This window comes from Phymastichus coffea, unplaced genomic scaffold (assembly GCF_024137745.1).
Source record: "Phymastichus coffea isolate CEN01 unplaced genomic scaffold, Cenicafe_Pcof_1.1 PCOF00065, whole genome shotgun sequence".
In the NCBI taxonomy this organism is placed as follows: Eukaryota; Metazoa; Arthropoda; class Insecta; order Hymenoptera; family Eulophidae; genus Phymastichus; species Phymastichus coffea.
In genome coordinates this window covers 340,617-359,209 of record NW_026706876.1, presented here as the reverse complement: position 1 = coordinate 359,209, position 18,593 = coordinate 340,617, and the positions used below count along the sequence as shown (strand labels likewise).

The 18,593-nt window shown below is 50.2% G+C and overlaps 3 protein-coding genes across 3 annotated transcripts in view; 1 reads left to right on the top strand and 2 right to left on the bottom strand.

Moving 5' to 3' along the window:
* The window catches only part of LOC131667420 (cell adhesion molecule Dscam2), a 28,405-nt gene extending 14,658 nt beyond the window's left edge, over window positions 1-13,747 (top strand). The window contains exons 11-28 of the mRNA XM_058940816.1: window positions 182-301; window positions 387-560; window positions 685-835; window positions 1,183-1,331; window positions 2,103-2,532; window positions 3,112-3,290; window positions 3,357-3,526; window positions 6,141-6,279; window positions 6,435-6,552; window positions 8,465-8,919; window positions 9,362-9,546; window positions 9,648-10,041; window positions 10,107-10,247; window positions 10,326-10,469; window positions 10,580-10,773; window positions 10,948-11,098; window positions 11,182-11,284; window positions 11,631-13,747. Coding sequence (XP_058796799.1) covers window positions 182-301; window positions 387-560; window positions 685-835; window positions 1,183-1,331; window positions 2,103-2,532; window positions 3,112-3,290; window positions 3,357-3,526; window positions 6,141-6,279; window positions 6,435-6,552; window positions 8,465-8,919; window positions 9,362-9,546; window positions 9,648-10,041; window positions 10,107-10,247; window positions 10,326-10,469; window positions 10,580-10,773; window positions 10,948-11,098; window positions 11,182-11,284; window positions 11,631-11,904 — 3,671 coding nt within the window. The 3' untranslated portion in view covers window positions 11,905-13,747. The remainder of the gene's footprint in view (window positions 1-181; window positions 302-386; window positions 561-684; window positions 836-1,182; window positions 1,332-2,102; window positions 2,533-3,111; window positions 3,291-3,356; window positions 3,527-6,140; window positions 6,280-6,434; window positions 6,553-8,464; window positions 8,920-9,361; window positions 9,547-9,647; window positions 10,042-10,106; window positions 10,248-10,325; window positions 10,470-10,579; window positions 10,774-10,947; window positions 11,099-11,181; window positions 11,285-11,630) is intronic.
* A 270-nt stretch (window positions 13,748-14,017) lies between these two features.
* LOC131667376 (tropomyosin-2-like) lies at window positions 14,018-15,668 on the bottom strand. Its single transcript, XM_058940749.1, has 6 exons — window positions 15,429-15,668; window positions 15,221-15,354; window positions 14,924-15,112; window positions 14,677-14,752; window positions 14,476-14,608; window positions 14,018-14,393 (listed from the first exon to the last, which is right to left on the bottom strand). Exons 1-6 carry the CDS (start codon window positions 15,666-15,668, stop codon window positions 14,311-14,313), a joined length of 855 nt encoding a protein of 284 aa, XP_058796732.1. The 3' UTR covers window positions 14,018-14,310.
* Window positions 15,669-16,058: 390 nt separating this feature from the next.
* LOC131667375 (tropomyosin-2-like) lies at window positions 16,059-17,772 on the bottom strand. Its single transcript, XM_058940748.1, has 6 exons — window positions 17,533-17,772; window positions 17,268-17,401; window positions 17,010-17,198; window positions 16,860-16,935; window positions 16,656-16,788; window positions 16,059-16,584 (listed from the first exon to the last, which is right to left on the bottom strand). The coding sequence occupies exons 1-6, from the start codon at window positions 17,770-17,772 to the stop codon at window positions 16,502-16,504; spliced, it is 855 nt and encodes a 284-aa protein (XP_058796731.1). The 3' UTR covers window positions 16,059-16,501.
* Window positions 17,773-18,593: the final 821 nt, after the last annotated feature.

Below are 18,593 nucleotides of genomic sequence, written 5' to 3'. Positions count from 1 at the left end.
CTACTCTGTATTTGTATTATAAAAGACAATAAAAAAAGAGAATGTAATTACTGTCAAAAAAAAGAGAGAGTACAAGCTCGAATGCACTTTAGTGTAGTAGAGAATCGAGCGAGCGAGCTAGATAGAGCAATCGAGAGCGGAGGTGCAGGGGAGATAAAGCGAGATGGGTTGGTAATTTTAGTGCCGCCGCGTTGGACCGTCGAGCCGAGCGACACGAGCGTCGAGCGTAACCGACACGTCGCTCTGCACTGCCAAGCGCAGGGTGTGCCGACACCCAACATCGTCTGGAAAAAGGTCATCGGTACGGTATATCCTTGCCAGCACCCGTTTTTTTCACTCGCGTTCTTTCGCTTGAACAACATCCACAAGCAAGTAATGTACGACAGGTGACAAGTCGGGCGAGTTCGAGGAACTGCGTGAGAGGCCGTACACCAAGATTCTGAGTAATGGTACGTTGCTGCTGCAGCACGTGAAGGAGGATCGCGAGGGCTTCTACGTGTGCCAGGCCAGCAATGGCATCGGCTCGGGCATCGGCAAAGTCATCCAGCTCAAAGTCAACTGTAAGCCTCCAGGGAAATACCTACTCTCCGTCCTTGCGCGCGTTTCTCTCTCTCTCTCTCTCTCTCTCTCTCTCTCTGTTTCTCTCCTTTCGTCGCTCTATAAAAACGTCCCCCCAACCCATAGCCTCGCCGTTCTTCGCCGCGCCCTCGAGGCTCGTCACCGTCAAGAAAGGAGACACCGCCACCTTGCACTGCGAGGTCCACGGCGACAAGCCCATCAGCGTCAGTTGGTTCAAGGGGGGCAAGGATGAGATGAATCCTTCCACCAACTACAGGTAAACTATTTTTTCCACTGTCTATTCTCTCGTGTACACTCGCGCCTACTTTTCATCTTAAGCTTCTTTTATGCTCATTTGGCATGTAATTACCTTTATCTTCCTGTATTTATCAATTGTTCGTAATCTGTGGATTTTTAATCTTAAGAATAGCGAATCACTGATATTCTTTGACTATCCACGGAAGTCATCGAGTTATAAAAATGCCGAGTTATAAAAGGAAAAAATGCCGATGAATCAAATTTTAAAAGCACCATAAATGAAAATGAAAGCTTCCGGTACGCAAAATAAGTCCGTTGTCGCGGGCGAGTAATGAGTTTATTTCTGCGGCGTATACATAAATACAGAGTGACGGTGAAACAAGAGTCAACACCGGACGGCGTAGTGGCGCAGCTGCAGATCTCCTCGGCCGAGGCATCCGACAGCGGAGCCTACTTCTGCCAAGCGAGCAATCTCTACGGCCGCGATCAGCAACTCGTACAATTGCTCGTGCAAGGTACATAGCCCACACACACACAGGTATTAATGCGAGCGGCGACGACGCAACTTTTATAGGACTTGTTGGACCTCAACTTTTCCTCCTCGAGGAGATACTTACGCTCGCCGAGTTTCCGTCAAAATCGAAAAATATTGGCAAAGTTGGACGCGCTGCCGTTCTGAATACATTGCGCTCTCTCTTTCTCTCTCTCTCTCTCTCTCTCTCTCTCTCTCTCTCTCTCTCTCTTTCTCCCTCTCGGACAAAGTCAATTTCCACGAGGAGCGCACGACTTTATTCCGCTTCGACATCTCTATTTACTGCGAAGTTAACTATCCGGCGTCAAGAAATTCGCACGGAAAAGCCGATTCAACATTAATGTTGTTGCGCGGAGGGCCGCGAGTGCTCGACCTACTTACCGCCGTTGGAAAAGACCGCCCCCCCTTTACCGTGGAAACGCGTCGTCCCATCCTCGCCAATCCTTCCTTTCATTCCGGAAATCTTGGACGAACTGCGATAGCCCGGCGAGCAAAACAGGCGCGGATTTTTCTTCGGGATGTTCGCGAAAACAAACTTTGAGAAGAAGCTGGAGAAAAGCACACATATCGGTTTTTTTATCGAGGAGAGTACAAGCATCAGCGGATGCAAGTGGCAGTAGATGCGAGTTAGCGGGGGGATAGATAGGCTCGGGGGTTGGTAATGCACGTCGGATGCAATTTCCTGTGCGGCTTGCTTCGCTCGCCATTCTCCGCTGAAGGCCTTTGACTCTGCTTGGTTCTGCTATGTGCAAAGAGCCGCCGATGGCCCCGAGCAATCTCGAGACGGCGATGGTCGCGAGCCGCAGCATCAACGTCAAGTGGCAGCACAAGGCGCAAGACACCAGCGAGGTCAGCAAGTACATACTGCAGTACAAGGAGGCCGACGGCATGTGGCAGCAGCAAGAGCTCACTGGGCCGCCGCTGCCCTACGCCGCGCTCATCGACGAGCTCAAGCCCGCGACCAGGTACACCATCCGCGTGATCGCGGAAGGCCCGGCCGGCAGGTCGGCTCCGTCCAGTGACCTGCTCGTCAGGACCGAGCCGCAAAGGCCCGCCGGGCCGCCGCTCAACTTGGCCGCCAGGGCCCTGTCGTCGTCCGAGGTGCTGGTCAGTTGGCTGCCGCCGCTGCCCGAGCTGAGGCACGGCGACATCGAGGGCTTCAACGTTGGCTACAGAGAGACCAGGTGAGCGCGCGTCGCTTTTTTGCCCCGCGACCGTTCGGCTTCCGTCGAATCGAGTTGCGAAAAAAAGAGCCAATTCGCGCCGGCTTTGCCGAAAAGCAAACAAAAGTACACGCGCCCACGGTAATTGAATCCCTAGATTCGTTCGCGCTCGCGAACGCCGAGTGTTTTACGCATGAAATTTGATTGCTGGAGCAAATTACATCCATAGAGAAGCTGCAATCGACAGCGAGCGAAAAAAATAAGCCCCGAAGGCGCGCGGCCTTTGGTTTGCGCTTGCCGCGGCAAAATTTAAAGTTGAAAGCCGGGCGAAACGTTAATTAAAAAAGTTAATCCCAAATGACGCCAGAAGCTATTTGAACAGAATTAACGAGTTTGACGATGGGAGGTCACTTACTCCCGTCGGCTTTTATTTTTTCTTACTTTTTTATTCATTAGTGCGTGCGAATCCGTCGTTCGCGTGCGAAAGTGGGTGGAGCGCGCGCGCGCGCGCATCTCGTCGAATAAACAAACACGGCGACGAGGTGAGCGACACCCGCGGACTGACTAATGACTGAACGAAAGTAACCGTTATGACGGCAGCTCGTCGAACCCCTCGTTCAACTTCACGTCGGTGCCGGGAGACGGCGAGGAGGGCGGTGCCGAGCTGCGCCTCACCGGCCTGCGAGCCTACACGCGCTACACGCTGGTCGTGCAGGCCTACAACCAGGTGGGCTCGGGGCCACTGTCCGAGCTGCTCACCACGCAGACCCTCGAGGACGGTAAGTGCGGCGCGCAGGCGCCCCAATCGGTCGTCGTGGTGGCTAATCGAGTCTGTACGTGGACAGTTCCCGGCGCACCGCCCGAGGACGTTCGCTGCGTGGCCCTTACCTCCGAGTCGCTGCAGGTCTCCTGGCAGCCACCGCCCAGCAGCCACAGCAACGGCATCATACAGGGCTACAAGCTCAATTACGAGCCGATTCTACCCGACAATTGGCCCGGCGTCGATGAGATGGAGGTGAGTTTTGCCTGACTCGGTGTGCTTCATACCTACTAACCAAATTCTTGTTTAACGATTACTGATTTCGCCTGCACTCGCCGGAAGTCGCGCGCATTCCGATTAATTGGGTCAGATTCTGTAACTGAAAAATAGTTACTAGCCGCCCCTTATCACTTTCATAATTCTTACTTACTTACTTCACTGTCGGATAATTGCTGTTTTGTTGCGTACTTTTGTGATAGGAAGCCCGTGGCTCTTTCTTCTTTTAATTACCTACACTTACGCGGTTACAGCAGATGTCAAGTTTTTACGTTATGATCTACTAAATGATCTGTATTTGGTTTCTCTAATACGTGAATAAGCCCTTGTTCGCACGTTGGATATTTATTATTTACTTATTGTATGCGTCACTATAAAGCTAGCTAGAGAGCTAAATATTTGGATGTGGGCAAGAAATTCAATTAAAAGTTGGTCCCTCGGGTAGAGCTGTTCATTATGACGATTGACGCTCGACAAGATGAAAGTTCTCCTACTCTCTTTTATCAACTATGTGGCGATATATAACTTACTTGGCTCGCTCGAAGACATCCATGCTACTTTCTTTTTCAACCGAAATACTCTCGCAACATCGTCGATCTGTAGACTGCGGCGAGAGTTGCGCGCGCTCGGTAAGAGGGAGAGAGAGAGAGAGAGACGCTACTGTTATTATCCAACTTACTTCTTCAGCGCGCGCATTTCTTCGTCAGATTCAGGAAAACAAAACGACTGACCAATATCTACTGCGTTCATCTTCAACTAGCGAAGCTTTTCGTCAAAGTTAAATCAGATTCTTCAGATTTTTCATGGCCGTCGTTACTTTTCAAACTCACTTGACTCAATTTTCCAGTCGCCCGGATGCCAAAAGAAATAAAGTGCTTCTATGCAGTTCACAAGAGGCATTTATTGGAAAATTATTTTTCGATGAAAATACAATAATGGAAAATAATATACGCTTTCTGTAGAATATTGAGCTCTGAATGAAACGAAGTAGACAAATGCAAATCAAATTTCATGTATTGACAAAAAGTTACAGAGTTGTTTAATCCATTATCCAATATATAAAAGATAAAGTACGTACGCTTGTGTTTACTACATCGACATCTCGTCTCAAAAAAGAAGTGAAGATTTAATTTGAATAGAAGAAATTCATTTTCTTAAAATGTATCTTCGTATTAAAAAAATATCTTGGTCAATATGTCAGCAATCATTTGGTTCGACAATATATATTTCGCGTCAGTTTTGTGTTCTGCTGTGCAATTGCGAATAGAATAGTGACCTATGTAATCTGTAAGTTGACATTGTAGCTGAAGTTTTTGCGTGTAATCTCCTCGTCGCAGAAGTCGTGTGCCATCTCTTGGTTAGCATAGTTTCATATTGAAAGAAGCAAATACATGCACTACCAGTACAAAATCCATAGGTAGACAAACATTGAAACACACAGTCATAGTCATCAAAGCAGATTGAAGTCGCATCATGCACTCGGTAGAATTTGCCTTTATTGAGCTTGAAAACACGAACTGACGTCGACTCATCACTATACTGTGCCTCGACAGCAAGCGATGAAGCTACGAAGAGTAGCAAGATGCTAAAAAATAACTGCATTGCGCGGATACGAATGAACACTGTGAGCGTGAACTTTTGTTTCCCACTTAGGCGCCAGTCGAGAGCCAATTGTTTTACCGAGATCCTACCAAAGCTTCCTGTACGCACGAGAGTCTTTATTCCACTGTGCATTCAGATGCTATATACGATTTTGAGAAAGCCATTTCCTTATCAAATCAAGCATAATGAAATAGGATACGTAACGAGTCAGCGAAAAGTGATAAGCATCAATCGCTTTTCGCGGAACCTACTTGATGGACAGTTTTATCAACCGTGTTTCGAGTGATGGGGACTTTGATTATTATTCGTGGAATTGAGAGTCAGCACTAAAGTGCAGGGACCGTGCTGGAAGGAAGACCATCGTTCCTACATTTGCACACGTGCGCGCGTAATCTCGCTAGATACGAGAATTGGTATGCAGCGGTCATTTGAGCAGAAAGGTCTACATTTCGCGTGTCCCAGGGCAATTGCACCAACTTTTGCTGCTGCTCGTCCTCGTCGTTCGGGACTCAGACTTGTCTTTTTAATAATCAAATTAAACCCAACGCTTTTCTCATTATTATGCTCACATGAATATCAGAAATTAGCGAGTTGCTCTATTTTCTGCAGTGCACTCTATGGAAGGGAAGTAATAAAGAAAGCAAAGTCCATTGTTTAGAATTCAAACGGAAAAAAGAGAAAACGAATCAACTCCATTAGAGAATCGTCCGCGACGAAGATTCAGGTCAAAGCGCATCTCTCTCTCTCTCTCTCTCTCTCTCTCTCTCGGAAATAGCGTCGTTCGTTTTACAATAAGCGCTTGATAATTATTTTCCTAAGGAATAGTCGCTCTACAGACGGAATCTTGATGCACTCGGAAAAATAATTCCTCCGTCCCGGCAGAGAAATCTTCCTCTCTCTCGTTTCGTCGAAGTGAAAATCCATTATAACAGATCGGTCCACTGCTTACTGCAGGAATTGAAAAAAGAATGGGGTTTTTCGTGTGTTAAAGGTGCGGAAAACGAGTGCTTTAACGACGGTGCTTACAGGCCTGCGCAAGTACACGAACTACAGTATCCAAGTGGTGGCATTCACTCGAGTGGGCGACGGCCAGCCGACCCGTACAATCTACTGCCACACCGAGGAGGACGGTACGTATACTCTCTCTCTCTCTCTTTCTCTCTATCGAAATCCATCGGCGACCTCATTTCTCTTTTGCCGAGCGAGCAAAAGGTAAAAGAGAAAAAAGAAGCAGAAGAGTCAAAGTCGCTAATCGATCTTGGGCTTTGACACACGTGTGTTGCAGTGCCGGGCAGTCCAGCGGACATAAAAGTCGTGGTGAGCTCACCCCAGGCACTTTTCATCTCTTGGCTAGCGCCACTCGAACCCAATGGCCTTGTCACCAAGTACAACCTCTACACTAGGTAGGCAACCTATATACAATGACTTATTTGCTCGCCACCATCTTCCGATATATAGACTCTATTATGGCGGATATATATTATCGATCTTCCTTTGATCAAAGGCCTTTCTCCCTATAGCCCATTTCTCTTTTATCAACCTCTCTTCCTCTCTCTCTCTCTCTCTCCCTCCCTCTAACCGATGCTCGTCCGCCGATATCTTCAAGTTTCGAAATAACCGACGCATACCTCGCAGCAAGCAAACCCACACTGCTTTCAATTTTTATTCATGAAGCTCTGCCGTAGCACTTGCCCGCGTTGTATTTATGATTTCTTTTTGCATATCGATCCGTCCCGCCCTCCGCGGTATTTACATTTTTACGTCGCGGAATATTTTTCGCTTTCGCTCAGCCTCTATACGCAAATTTGGCGTGAATAATTTCGACGTTTCTCACGTGGCTGCGTGTAAATTGAATGATAACGGATTACCATTCGGGCCGATCAATTATTTCACGATTTTTTCGGGGAGACGAGCAGCAAATGGAAGATTCTAATTCGTTTATGCTTTGATTTGAACTCGCTCGTCGGACGCGCCGCTGTATCGTTTATTAGCAGATTAGTAGTTATATTCGTATTGCGCTAGCGCTACGAATACCGGCGGACATATTTACATATAGGCGAATTAACAGCTGCGTGCTGTCATTGATATTTGTTATATCGTTATGTATCCAAAGCTCGCTTATTTGTGTTTTAGTGGATTTATTAAATCTCAAAAATATAGATTTGATATTCAACGCATTGTAAGCATTATCTGTGCGCAAAATTTTTACTCGCTCATTTGTAACTTTCATTTTTCTCAATATACATTCACTCAATATACATTCATCGACAAACAATTATGCGTTACTGTTACGTTTTGCACGAGTTCCGCAGTCGTTATTCGAGCAGACTATACGCTACCATACATGCTGAGTTATTATTCTCACTAGTTGAATATGAACGAAAAGTATCGAGATCGAGTTTGATAATTAATACCCAGAAGTCTGCGTATGAGCCTCGATCTCACAGACGAGAACAAAATGATACGTATGTACAGCACGCGAGCTTGACTGCTGAGCATCGATTAATCTAACGATAAGTTCTTACTGACTCTCGTTTCGACTTCCAAGAACCGGACAACTCTAAAGTCGTAAAAAGCTCACGACGTAAACTGATATTTTGAGTTTTATGTTTGTTATCATAAAGCGTACGGGAATGATCTCTGGAATGAGTTTTATCCATCGGCTACTCGTATAGGATATTTTCAAACAATTTAACTTAATAAGGGCACATTACATGCAAAGATTTATTTTTTACATCTCATTGATCAGATATTAAGTTTTATTGGTTGAAATTGATTGTCGAATAATGTAGATTTCCCCCTTGAAAATCTAATTGTTTCATTGATATTTGAAAACAGAAAACAAACGCTCTTTCAACTTCTACATTATTGCATCGGCGATAACCGATTCAATTCTTCAGACTTTCGACGGTATATTAATATTTGAACAGAGCTTATCTTCGAAATATTACGGAATGAGCTCGTGATATTTGCAGTGTAAGAATCTAGGATAAAGAAAATTTTAGCGAAAACCAGTAAGTACCGACACGTCGGTAATTACAGGTTTGAATCGTTGGGTAGATGGCAGTAAATAACAAGAGTAATTACTTTAGAAAGGAATTTTTCACGGTCGACGCTGTTCGCCAACTGACCATTTGCCCGTTCAGATGACACAAGGGGAGAACTAAATTGAAGTAGTCGTAATTGAGTAGCCCGTGAAATTTGGCCAAAGTAAAACCGTGTCGGCGACCCCTCTCGAGCAAACTGAAACGAAAAAAAGCGGCAGTTTGGCGTGAGCAGCGTTAAAAAATTGACAAAACACACACACGCACGCAGAGTGGTGGACGGCCGCGAGGAGCTAAACCACGGCAAGCGCACGCTGCCCGCGGGCGACACGTACTTCGAGGCGACGGGCCTGCAGCAGCACGTGGAGTACCAGTTCTGGGTGACCGCGAGCACTCGCGTGGGCGAGGGCCAGAATTCCAAAGTGGCCGCCCAAGTGCCGACGAACCGCGTGCCGGCCCGCATCACGTCGTTCGGCGGCCAGCTGGTGCGCCCGTGGCGCGGCTCCGTCACGCTGCAGTGCAACGCCGTCGGCGAGCCGTCCAGTCGCGAGTGGTACAAGTCCAACCTCGAGCAGGTGCGCACCGACTCCAGCAGGAACATCCAAATCATGACCAACGGCGAGATCGTGTTCTCGAGCCTGCAGCCCCAGGACAGCGGCAACTACACCTGCCAGGTGGAGAACTCGCAGGGCAGCGATAGACTCCACTACCAGCTCATCGTTCAAGGTACCTCACCGGCTGACTGTCCTGATAATCGCTCGCGCTATACGGCGGAGAGAGCTTTTACGCGCGTGCCCGTGCACTGACCCAGTTTACGTGACGAGCGCCCGCTATAGTATTCTATTTGCCGCCATAGCCTTATACCATGCAAATGGGCTTTCGATGAAAAAGAAGGGAAGGACCGAGTCTGTGCCTCTCGCGCGTGCTCCGTGTTAAAAGTTCTTTCGGAATAATAACAACTTTCATTCGGCGCGCACGACATCGGAAAAAGCTCGAATATTTTACGAAAAAAAATAGTGGGCGTCCATGCAATCCACTTTTCGCTTCGGAAAACAACGCGCGCGACATCAATTTCTCAAAGTACACACGCGGATGGTGAAAAACGACACTTTTACCGAAATTATAAAACGACGAGAGAGATAGAAAGGAATGGATGCGTACATTGCAGTGCCGCCGAGCGCACCTGTACTGTACATATCGTCATCGACGTCGTCATCCATCCTTCTGCATTGGAAGCCGGGCTACAACGGCGGCGCGCCATTGACCAAATACACTCTGCACTATCGCACCGCTGCACACGGCACACTGGAGGAGATGCAATTGTCACGACGCGCCACCAGCCACGAACTCAAGGTACGCAAGCTCCAAGCCGACTCGAGAACGCCGACTCCGGCTAGCTGTCTTCGGATCGCGCAAGCTCGGGTATGCAACGTTCACGACTGAAAAATCCGCAGGGCTTGCTGTGCGGCAACACGTATCAACTATACCTGAGCGCTCACAACAAGATCGGCAGCAGTCCAGCGTCGCCGGTGTTGTCGGTGCGAACGCAAGGCCAGCCACCGGGTATACCACCAGCGGCGGCGTTCCTGGCGCCCAACTCCACCTCGCTGGTGCTGAGACTGAGCGCCTGGCCGGACAACGGCTGTCCGATTCTGTACTTCGTCATCCAGTACCGGCCGATCAACGAGTTCCACTGGACGCTCGTGTCCAACAACGTGAAGATGCAGAGGCGGTTCGTCGTCACGGGCCTGGCCTCCAGCTCCGTCTACCAGCTCAAAGTGGAGGCCTACAACGTGGCCGGCAACAATCAGGCCGAGTTCACCTTCGTGACGCTGACCAAGGAAGGGGGTGAGTCTCGCGTTTTTGCCGCGGTGCGCAGTGCGAGAGCAAACGAGCAATGCTTCGGTCCGCAGCGGCACCGTCGGAGATGTCGGAGCGCGGCATGGCCGGCGTGGTGGCGTTCTACGCGGACCTGAAGATCATGCTGCCGCTGCTGGTGGGCCTGGGCGCGCTGCTGCTGGCCGCGGCCACCATCACGGCGCGCTGGCGAAACAGTGAGTTGTCCGTCGGCTGGCACGGCTGACGCACAGTGCTGACCTGCCAGGGCCGCGCGCCGCCGCGTCTTGTTGCAGGGTACTCGGGCGAGCGCGTGCAGCGCCCCATGAAGGAGTCGCAGGAGAACCAGCAGAACGCCGAGACGCAGCGCGAGCGGTACTATGCGACGATCCACAAGGTTGCCCTGCAGGCCAATGCTGGCCCACCGGACAAGATCCCAGGTGAATTTCTCGTTATAAGTCGTAAGACAGCCGGCCGACGGCCGTCACTGCCGGAGAAGCGGAATTAAAAGGTAGGCAACTGGGCCTCGCTTGGCGTCAATGGTTTACAGAGACGGCGGAGGATATCTCTCCGTACGCTACGTTCCAGCTGTCGGAGGGCGCCGGGGCCGGCCTGGGCGGCCTGGCTGCGCTGGCCGATCACTCCGCGGGGGCGCTCCACCCCCAGAACACCCTGCTGCACAGCTTCATGTACCACGAGCACGCGATGACCGAGGGCTGCGCCAGCCCGCCGCCCCAGACCACGGTGAGACCACTCTCCTCGCTATTCCCTTCTCTCGTCGGTTGGTCCTCGCTGGCTTTGCCCGACAGACCGCGATTCGGGACAATCGGGATTGTCGATACGAACGATTGTCGAGTGCGCCGACGGGGCCCTTTGGAGAGCGTTGGGAGAATTGACGCCGAGCGATCGTTTGCGCAGACGTTGAAGAGCGTGTCGTCGCGTCGACGTCAAGCCAGGAAGCAACACCAGGGCGACGTGGAGAGCGACGAGAGCGAGTCTGACGCGGACCAGTTGACCAGCTCCAGGACCGAGAGCAGCAATCAGCTGGACGCCGGCAAACTCAAGCACAGTCAGTACTCACGATGCGCCCTGCCTCTGCCCACTTTTTACTGACCCGCTGTGGCCAATGTCGGTTTGCGCGTGTTTTTCCAGTTCGAGCCGTTTCCGATTTCATGTACCACGGCACGTCGAGCACCTCGTCGGACATCTCGCCCATGTCCGAGCAAAAGTCTCTGCCCCGAAGAGGCCGCTCCAGGTAAATATTTAGGCCCTGCTTTGTCTTCCCTCCCCTCGCCTTCTCTCGCGTCACTCGCGAGCTTCATCTTTCCGGTAGTTAATGATTGATTTTTCTCGTCGTTATCGGTAGCTCTTCATTGGTCGAAATCCTTCATCCTCCCGTCCATCTCGAACGCATGTAACGTCACTGCGAACCCGATCGCTTTCTATTTTCCTTGTAACGACCAACGAAAGCGAAAGAACCGACGGAAAAAGTCGTCCTAACTGCCGAAAGAATATTTCGCCTGAGGCAGACAAACAAACGAATAGAAAGGAACGAAACAAAATGACTAATCGTGTGCGTGAAACGCCAAATAACCAACGAGAAGATGGCACGTGCCGAGCAGGAGCTCGCTGCGCACGATCCTACCGCCGGTGTCGGTGGCGGAGACGGGCTTCGGTGGTGGTAGCGGAGCAGATCATCGCGGAGGCGGCCAAGCCCAGCAGCAGCAGCAGCAGCAACACCAGGAGATGAGCGAGGCCGAGTGCGACGTGGACTCGTTGAAGAAGCTGAAGCTGGGCCTGAGGAGCACGTTGTGGTCGAGGCCGGCCGGTCAGCAGACCAACAACCCGTCGTCCGACTACTCGATCGCCGTCTAGCCCTCCGTTCAGCACCGGCAGCGGCGCCGAGCCAGGAAGCCCTAACGTGAACTCGGACCCCGAGTCGCACACCACTTCTCTTTATTGTAAATACGAACGAGCGCGCCACGGGCCATTCTTTCACCAGCGTCTCATACCTCTGTACATTGTCGTCCTTTTGTATCGCTGCATCATAAAGCGCAACGCCCCCACTGCCCCGTCCTCCCCTCGTCCCGGAAACCCAGCCCCGCCACCGTCCTTACGCAGGTTTTCATCGTTCCGTGAGCGCGATCGCTATGGGCATTCGTATTTGGAACGAGACACACACGATACTCACGACACCGAGCGGCGCGGTTAGCCGATGCGCGTCGCCATTAACGAATTATTATCGTATATATCTATTGCACGACGCAGAGTGCTCGAGCGAGAATGAACCGAGAGATTGTATGCGAGTGCAGGTATGGAACAAATCAAACGTTTTATTAGTTGATTTCTATACATATAAATATATAAATAATATGGCTGTTGATACTATTATTACGACTATTACGACATTATTACACATTACTAACATTACCATTATTGCATTATTAGTATTTTATAATAAAAGGAAAAGGGAAGCAAGCAAGTCTGTACAAATATTGAAGCGCGATCCCGAGTGGATGTGGCGCGAGAAGCAAGAAATTCTGCCCGCGCGACGGCCACGTATCTGCGCGTCTGACTTTCTGTCAAAGAGTAATATAATTAACGATTAATCGAAGCGCGCGCGCGCGACTATTTCTAGAAGACAACTCTTTCATTTAATTTTTTTAATGTAAAATTTTTAGCAAATTCTATCGTATAATTATATATATATATATATATACATATATATATATATAAAATCGACGCGAGGAATAAAAGAAAGCGTCCTAGACAATGTTGTTTTTATTGTAAGACTATTCAAGTGCCAAACGATTTGACCCAAGGACTAATCACTCTCGATAAGAAGAATCACCCGTTTTTTAAACGCATATGTAACCTTAAGGTCCCTTCTGATGACGCTGATTGTGAGTCGAGCTCCCGTCGACGGACTCAACGGCCGAGACTCTCGCGCGCGTCACCTCCGTGCGCACGATGACAGTGCTAAAATGATATTTTAGCATTGTCGCCTGCGACTACGGCCAAGCAGCCAGCAAAACACTTGCCTACCGAGCAGCCTAATCGAATTTGATTTTCGAAGAGCGAGAGTCCCGTCGGTTGTATCCCGTCGGCCTGCAAAGTTGGCCAAACGATCACTTCCAATTCCAAACACACACGACTGTCTTTCAACGAAAAGAAATCCCAACATATCCGCGGAAACGGTCAAAAAGTCTGCCAAAAGAACGTTTGATAATCAGCTGCATGGAATTACATTGTATCTCTATATTTTGTACCTTCGAAATACGTTTTTATATCTGTCCCCTACAGTTGCGTTTGCGCTGGAGTGATTAACCGCTTGGATGTGACTCTTCGAAAGGCTGATAATACGTATCGCACGAACGCGCGCGTCTAAGGCAAACAATGGCGCCTTGTCCGTTTTTATTATTAGGTGTTATTATGCGAAGCGACAATTTGCAACTCGGACAAGGTGCGCAAGAGCATAATCGCGTTTGGCGAGCTGTTTAGGGAAACACGACCAGTAGACGATTACAAATAATATCGACTGTACCTTGATGAACAAAAGGATTCGATTTTGCGAAACCACGTTTTTCTTTTGGCTGGGACGCCGTTCGCCCAACGTTTCATCTTGAATGTACTTGAACGACGAATACGCATGGCGTTTCCGCAAAAGTATTGTATGTCGATCTTCTTTTGGTCGATTAAATAAATTGACATCGTTTAAGGCAACATCACATCGACATTCTTCATTCAAATAATACGTACCCTTCTTATCCTTCCTGACGATTTCCTTCTTCACCAGAATCGATTAAAAATAATTCTTCACTTCTCGATTTCCATGACGAGTTAATTGCTAGACGGAAGCTGCAAGGGCAACGGGATAAATCAAGCCCTCGAGTAGTTCGAAGCCTCGAAGCCATAATGCGAGAATCAATCGTGAATATCGGTGGTGCGGATCAACAAGCTCGTGCAAAAATGTGGAAAGCCTCGGAATTGGCGCGAGAACGTTGTCGACACGTAGACACGTCAAAGACGCAAAGAGAGAATAATCGTCGTAGGAAAATCTGTTTGCGAGATATTTTATTGCTGCGACGAACAAACGAAAAAAGACAATGAAACGAGAAGGAAAAAAGAGTGGCTTCAAGTGGCATTTAATCGAGCGAGAGGTCGCGCGATGATGGTTGGAAGGTGGGCAGAAGAAAATAGCAGAAGTCTCGGCGCCGAGAATAGACGTGGCGAGCCAGCAGCGAGAGAAATAAAGAAGAAGATGGCCATCCGCCTCTTTTCTCAGTAGCTCGTCAGCTCGGCGAACGTCGAGTCCAAGTCGTCGCAGATATACTTAAACTTCTCCTTCTGCTTGCGTAGTCGCTCTGCAAATTATTCATCGATTTGTCGTTAGAGCCTGGCGCGCGCGAGCAAGATGAGCGAAGGGGGCAGCTCTCTGGTTCTTACCTTCCCTGAGATCGAGCTCGGCCAAGTACGACTTGACGGACTTCTCGGCGAACAGCGCTCGCTTCTCCGCCTCGTTCAGTCGCGACTTGAAACTCTTTAGCTGGCTCTTAAACTCCTCCACTCGCTGATTGGCCTGAGTGAACGACAGAGAAACAACGAGCAAAGAAATGCGCCTAGATCGCAGTCGAACGCGCGACTTACCTTCTCCTCCGAGACCTCCAGAGACTTGAGAATGTTGTTCATTATGAAGAGTTTATCCTCTTTCTCTTTGATCATTCTGCTCGGCGGCGAAAAAAATCAACCTCATTCGACAGATCAATCGGGAGGCTCGCCTCGAGACGGAACTCTCGCGCGAACAAAAGAGCTAAAGAGCGAAAGGGCGAAAGGGCGGAAGGGCGAGCAAGGGACGGGAGGTGGGGTGCCAGTGTTTGAGAAAAGTATTACGCACGATTCGGTGGTCTTAACCCTCCTCTCGACGGCTTCGAGCTCGTCTTCGACAAGGGCCAGCTGTCTGGAGATGGTCTCGGACTTGTTGTCGGCGTCCTCGGTTTCGATCCTCGACTCCTTCAGCTGCGCCGTCAGCAGATCCATTCTCTCCTCGTCCAACTTGCTGCGATTCTCCAGCACCCTGCAGATTCTATGGACAGGCGCACGCGCGCGAGACAGGGATAGAGAAAGAGAGAGAGAGAGAGAGAGAGAGAGATCAGTCGAGGGGCTGCTCGTCAGTCGGGCTCGGGCCAAGTACCGCTTGGTGTCCTCCACTGTGTGCAGCGCTTGGGCGAGCTTCATCTGGGCGACGTTGCGACGCTCCTCCGACTTCTCCAGATTCGCCATGCACTGCTGCATCTTGCGGTTCAACATGGCCAGCTCCGATTGCACCTGCGCCCGAAGCAAACTGTCCTGTGGCGCTTGCCAGTCCTCGGAGGCAGCGCGCAGGCTGCCGGGTCACCTACCATGAAATAGGCCTTCTCCTTGCAGGCCAGGCTGGCGTTCGACTGGCCGAGCTGCATCCGGCTGACCTCCAGATCGGCCCTCATCTGCGCGAGCTTCTTCTCCAGCTCTTTCACCTGGTCCCGCAGCAGCTCCTCGCGGCGTTTGGCCTCCTTGGCCTGCTGGTCGCACGAGTCCGCGCGGTCGATCGCCAGCTCCTTCTCCACCTTCAGCGTCTGCAGCTTCTTCTTTATCGCGTTCATCGTCGTGCCACAACTGCACCGCCACTGCGCCACGCTCGCTTTATAGAGCCCGCGGGACTCGAGAGCGGCAGCGCGACCAAAGCGACCAAAAGGAACGCCGCGTTGTGCTGTTTTTGTTGCTCCGCTCTCGCCGCGCTCGCGTGCGACAGATTCTTAGGGCGGAGATCGGCGATCCGTCGGGCTTCTATTTTTCTGCTGCTCGGCCCCACTCCGCTCAAGAGCAGCCCCGACTAGTTTTAACTGTCTGCGCTGCCCGGCAAGCCGGCAAGCGAGGTGTACAGGAAACCAGGTTTAAATCAAACAAACGCGACAAACGAGATTGTTCTTTTATTACGAATAAAGTACTTGTATTGTCCATTCAAGTTACATATGTGCATGTGTCTTCGTAGATCGATGCAAGACGTTGCTCACGAGCGCTGCAGTCTTCAGTCCCATGCGTGATGCGTGGCGACGGCACATTCGTTAGCGAAACAAAGCAAGGACAACGGCAATGAACGCGATCGAAGGCGAACTCGCAAATATAGCCGAAACGACATCGATACATCAAGCTTTTTGTAGCGCCGAGCGGTAGAAAGAATTGGCACACGCGCGCGCGCAAAAACGTTGCGTCAGCCAAGGGAAAAAAGAGAGATGGCGAGGCGGCGCAAGTTGGATGAAAAGAAGGGCAGTGTGCGATTTTTCGATGAAACGTAGAGAGAGAGAGAGAGAGAGAGAGAGAGAGAGAGAGAGAGAGAGAGAGAGAGAGAGAGAGAGAGAGAGGAGAGCGCGAGATGAGCGGAAAAGTAAAGCTGATCTTTATCTGTGATGCGTAATTTCGACGAGGAACAGCTCGGCTAGAAGCCCGTCATTTCGGAGAAGGTGAAGTCCATGTCGTCGCACAGCGCCTTGTACTTTTCTTTCTCTTCTCGGAGCTCGTCTAGGCATGCACAAGAAAAGAAACGTTGATCGAGCGTTCGATCGCCTCGAATAAGATTAGGGCCAACTTACCTTCTTTGAAGTCGACCTCCTTGATGAGCTTCTTCACGGTCCTCTCGGCAAGCACGGCGCGCTTCTCCGCCTCCTTCAGCTTTCTCTTCAGCTCTTTCAGCATTTCCTTCATGTCCGCCACTCGTGCGTTTGCCTTGAAAAGATAGGAACGGTCTAGCCGAGATGGATGCAACGCGCAAGCGATTTTGTCATTCGACTGCTTACTTTTTCCTCGGACACGACTAGGGACTTGACGATATTCTGCACGATGAACAGCTCGTCCTCGCGCTCGATGATTTTCCTGCAAAACAAAGCGTCTCCCTGGTCAGAAGAGGCTTCAGCACAAATGCTAACGGCCGCGCGAGAAATACTAACGCCTCGCTGGTCTTGACGCGCTCCTCGGCAGCCTCCAGCTCCTCCTCGACGAACTGTAACTTCTTCGACACCTCCTCCGATTTGGTGTCGGCGTCCTCGGCCAGTAGCCTCGCGTCCTTCAGCTCGGCTGTCAACTTCTCCATGCGCTCCTCGTCCAGTCTGTTTCTCTCCTCCAGCACTTTGCACATACTGCGAACACGCAAAACCGGTGAATTTCAATGGCGACGAGCGAGCGCGGCCAGGAGCTCTTTTCGGTACCGTCTGGCATCGTCGTTGAGCTCGGTAGCGCGCGCGAGTTTGATGGTGGCAGACAGCCGCAGCTCCTCCTTCTTGAACAGCTGGGTCTCGATGTCTTGCACCCTCTTGGTCATCGAGCTGCGGTTCTGCTCTGCCTGCAAGTGTTATGCACCAGTGAGAACCGAGAAAGAACGTTGTGTAACTCGCAGTGCGACCAGCTTCAGCCAACGACCAGAGTGCGGCTGGACGAGCGAGGTGGAGGACAAGGAGCGCAGCGACAGCATACCTTCACGTAAGCCTTCTCGCAGCGCTCGAGCTCGGCGCTCTGCGACTCCAGATTCGCCTTGGCGGTCTCGTAGTCCTTCTCCATCTGCACGAGCTTTTTCTCGAGGTCGCGCACCTCGTCGAGGAGCTTGTCCGCTCGAAAGTTCTCCTGCTTCTGCTTCACCTCGTTCGCCTCTACCTTCTCGTTAGCCAGGTCCATCTCCTGCTTCAGCGACGCGATTTTCTTCTTGATCGCCTCCATCTTTTCGCCTCTTTTCTCCTCGCTTCTCGCTCAAATTAATTTAGCCGGCGGGGCCTTCGCTAATCGATCACTTCGCGTCAGGTGCGGGTAACGATAAAAGCACCGCGACAACCAGCAAAAAAACAAAATAAATAAAAGAACCAAGTAGGTTAAAGCCGAGAGAGATTCGAAACACGACAAACGCTAATTCTATTAATTGATTGGATCGGGCTATCCTCTATATCGTGGCGCGCGAAAGCCAACTGCAACTAAGCTAACAGCTTGATGGGGCACTACTCCGTGTCCTCTTCTCTCTCTCGCTCGAAATGCGATCTGCCGCTGGCGGGCTATTTTCGGCAATTAAAGATATCGGCACGCGCACGCGACGAACGTCGTTCCTCTTTTCGCGCGCACGACTTACTCTGCGATTAAAAGTATTGCGGATCCACGCGTAAACACGAGCTGCTGTTCTACCTCTTCCCTCACTCTTCCACAACGTTTTGAATTTCCCGCCACTGTCGTCATGCTGCAGAGCTTGACAAATTCCGAGAGCTTGCGACACGCCTCTATATAAGCGAAGCAAATCGAACTTCTCTTTTTTTTCAATTTTTCATTTTCTGTGTCAACCAAATAACGCTGTTGATTTGACATATGATAAGGAATCACTTGAAACCTTTTGAACGTTATTTTTGCGCCGCATAGCTTATTCATGTTGCAACGCAATCGATCGACACACTGCGACGTTTTTAATTTTGAATTCGCTTGAAATCTGCACGAAGTTCAAATGCGCGGATAGAATTTTGCTGACTGAGCGAAAAATTCTCGGCAACATTTTATGTCAA

Excerpts from the sequence above, each read along its gene's own strand:
- LOC131667376 (XM_058940749.1), bottom strand. The coding sequence starts at position 15,668 with ATGAACGCGATAAAGAAGAAGCTGCAGACGCTGAAGGTGGAGAAGGAG. Across the intron at positions 14,753-14,923 it reads AGGGTTAAGACCACCGAATC|AATGATCAAAGAGAAAGAGG; the intron begins GTGCGTAATACT and ends GCCGCCGAGCAG. Across the intron at positions 14,394-14,475 it reads CGAGCTCGATCTCAGGGAAG|AGCGACTACGCAAGCAGAAG; the intron begins GTAAGAACCAGA and ends AATAATTTGCAG.
- LOC131667375 (XM_058940748.1), bottom strand. The coding sequence starts at position 17,772 with ATGGAGGCGATCAAGAAGAAAATCGCGTCGCTGAAGCAGGAGATGGAC. Across the intron at positions 17,402-17,532 it reads GCGAGAAGGCTTACGTGAAG|GCAGAGCAGAACCGCAGCTC; the intron begins GTATGCTGTCGC and ends TAACACTTGCAG. Across the intron at positions 17,199-17,267 it reads CTCAACGACGATGCCAGACG|TATGTGCAAAGTGCTGGAGG; the intron begins GTACCGAAAAGA and ends GCGTGTTCGCAG.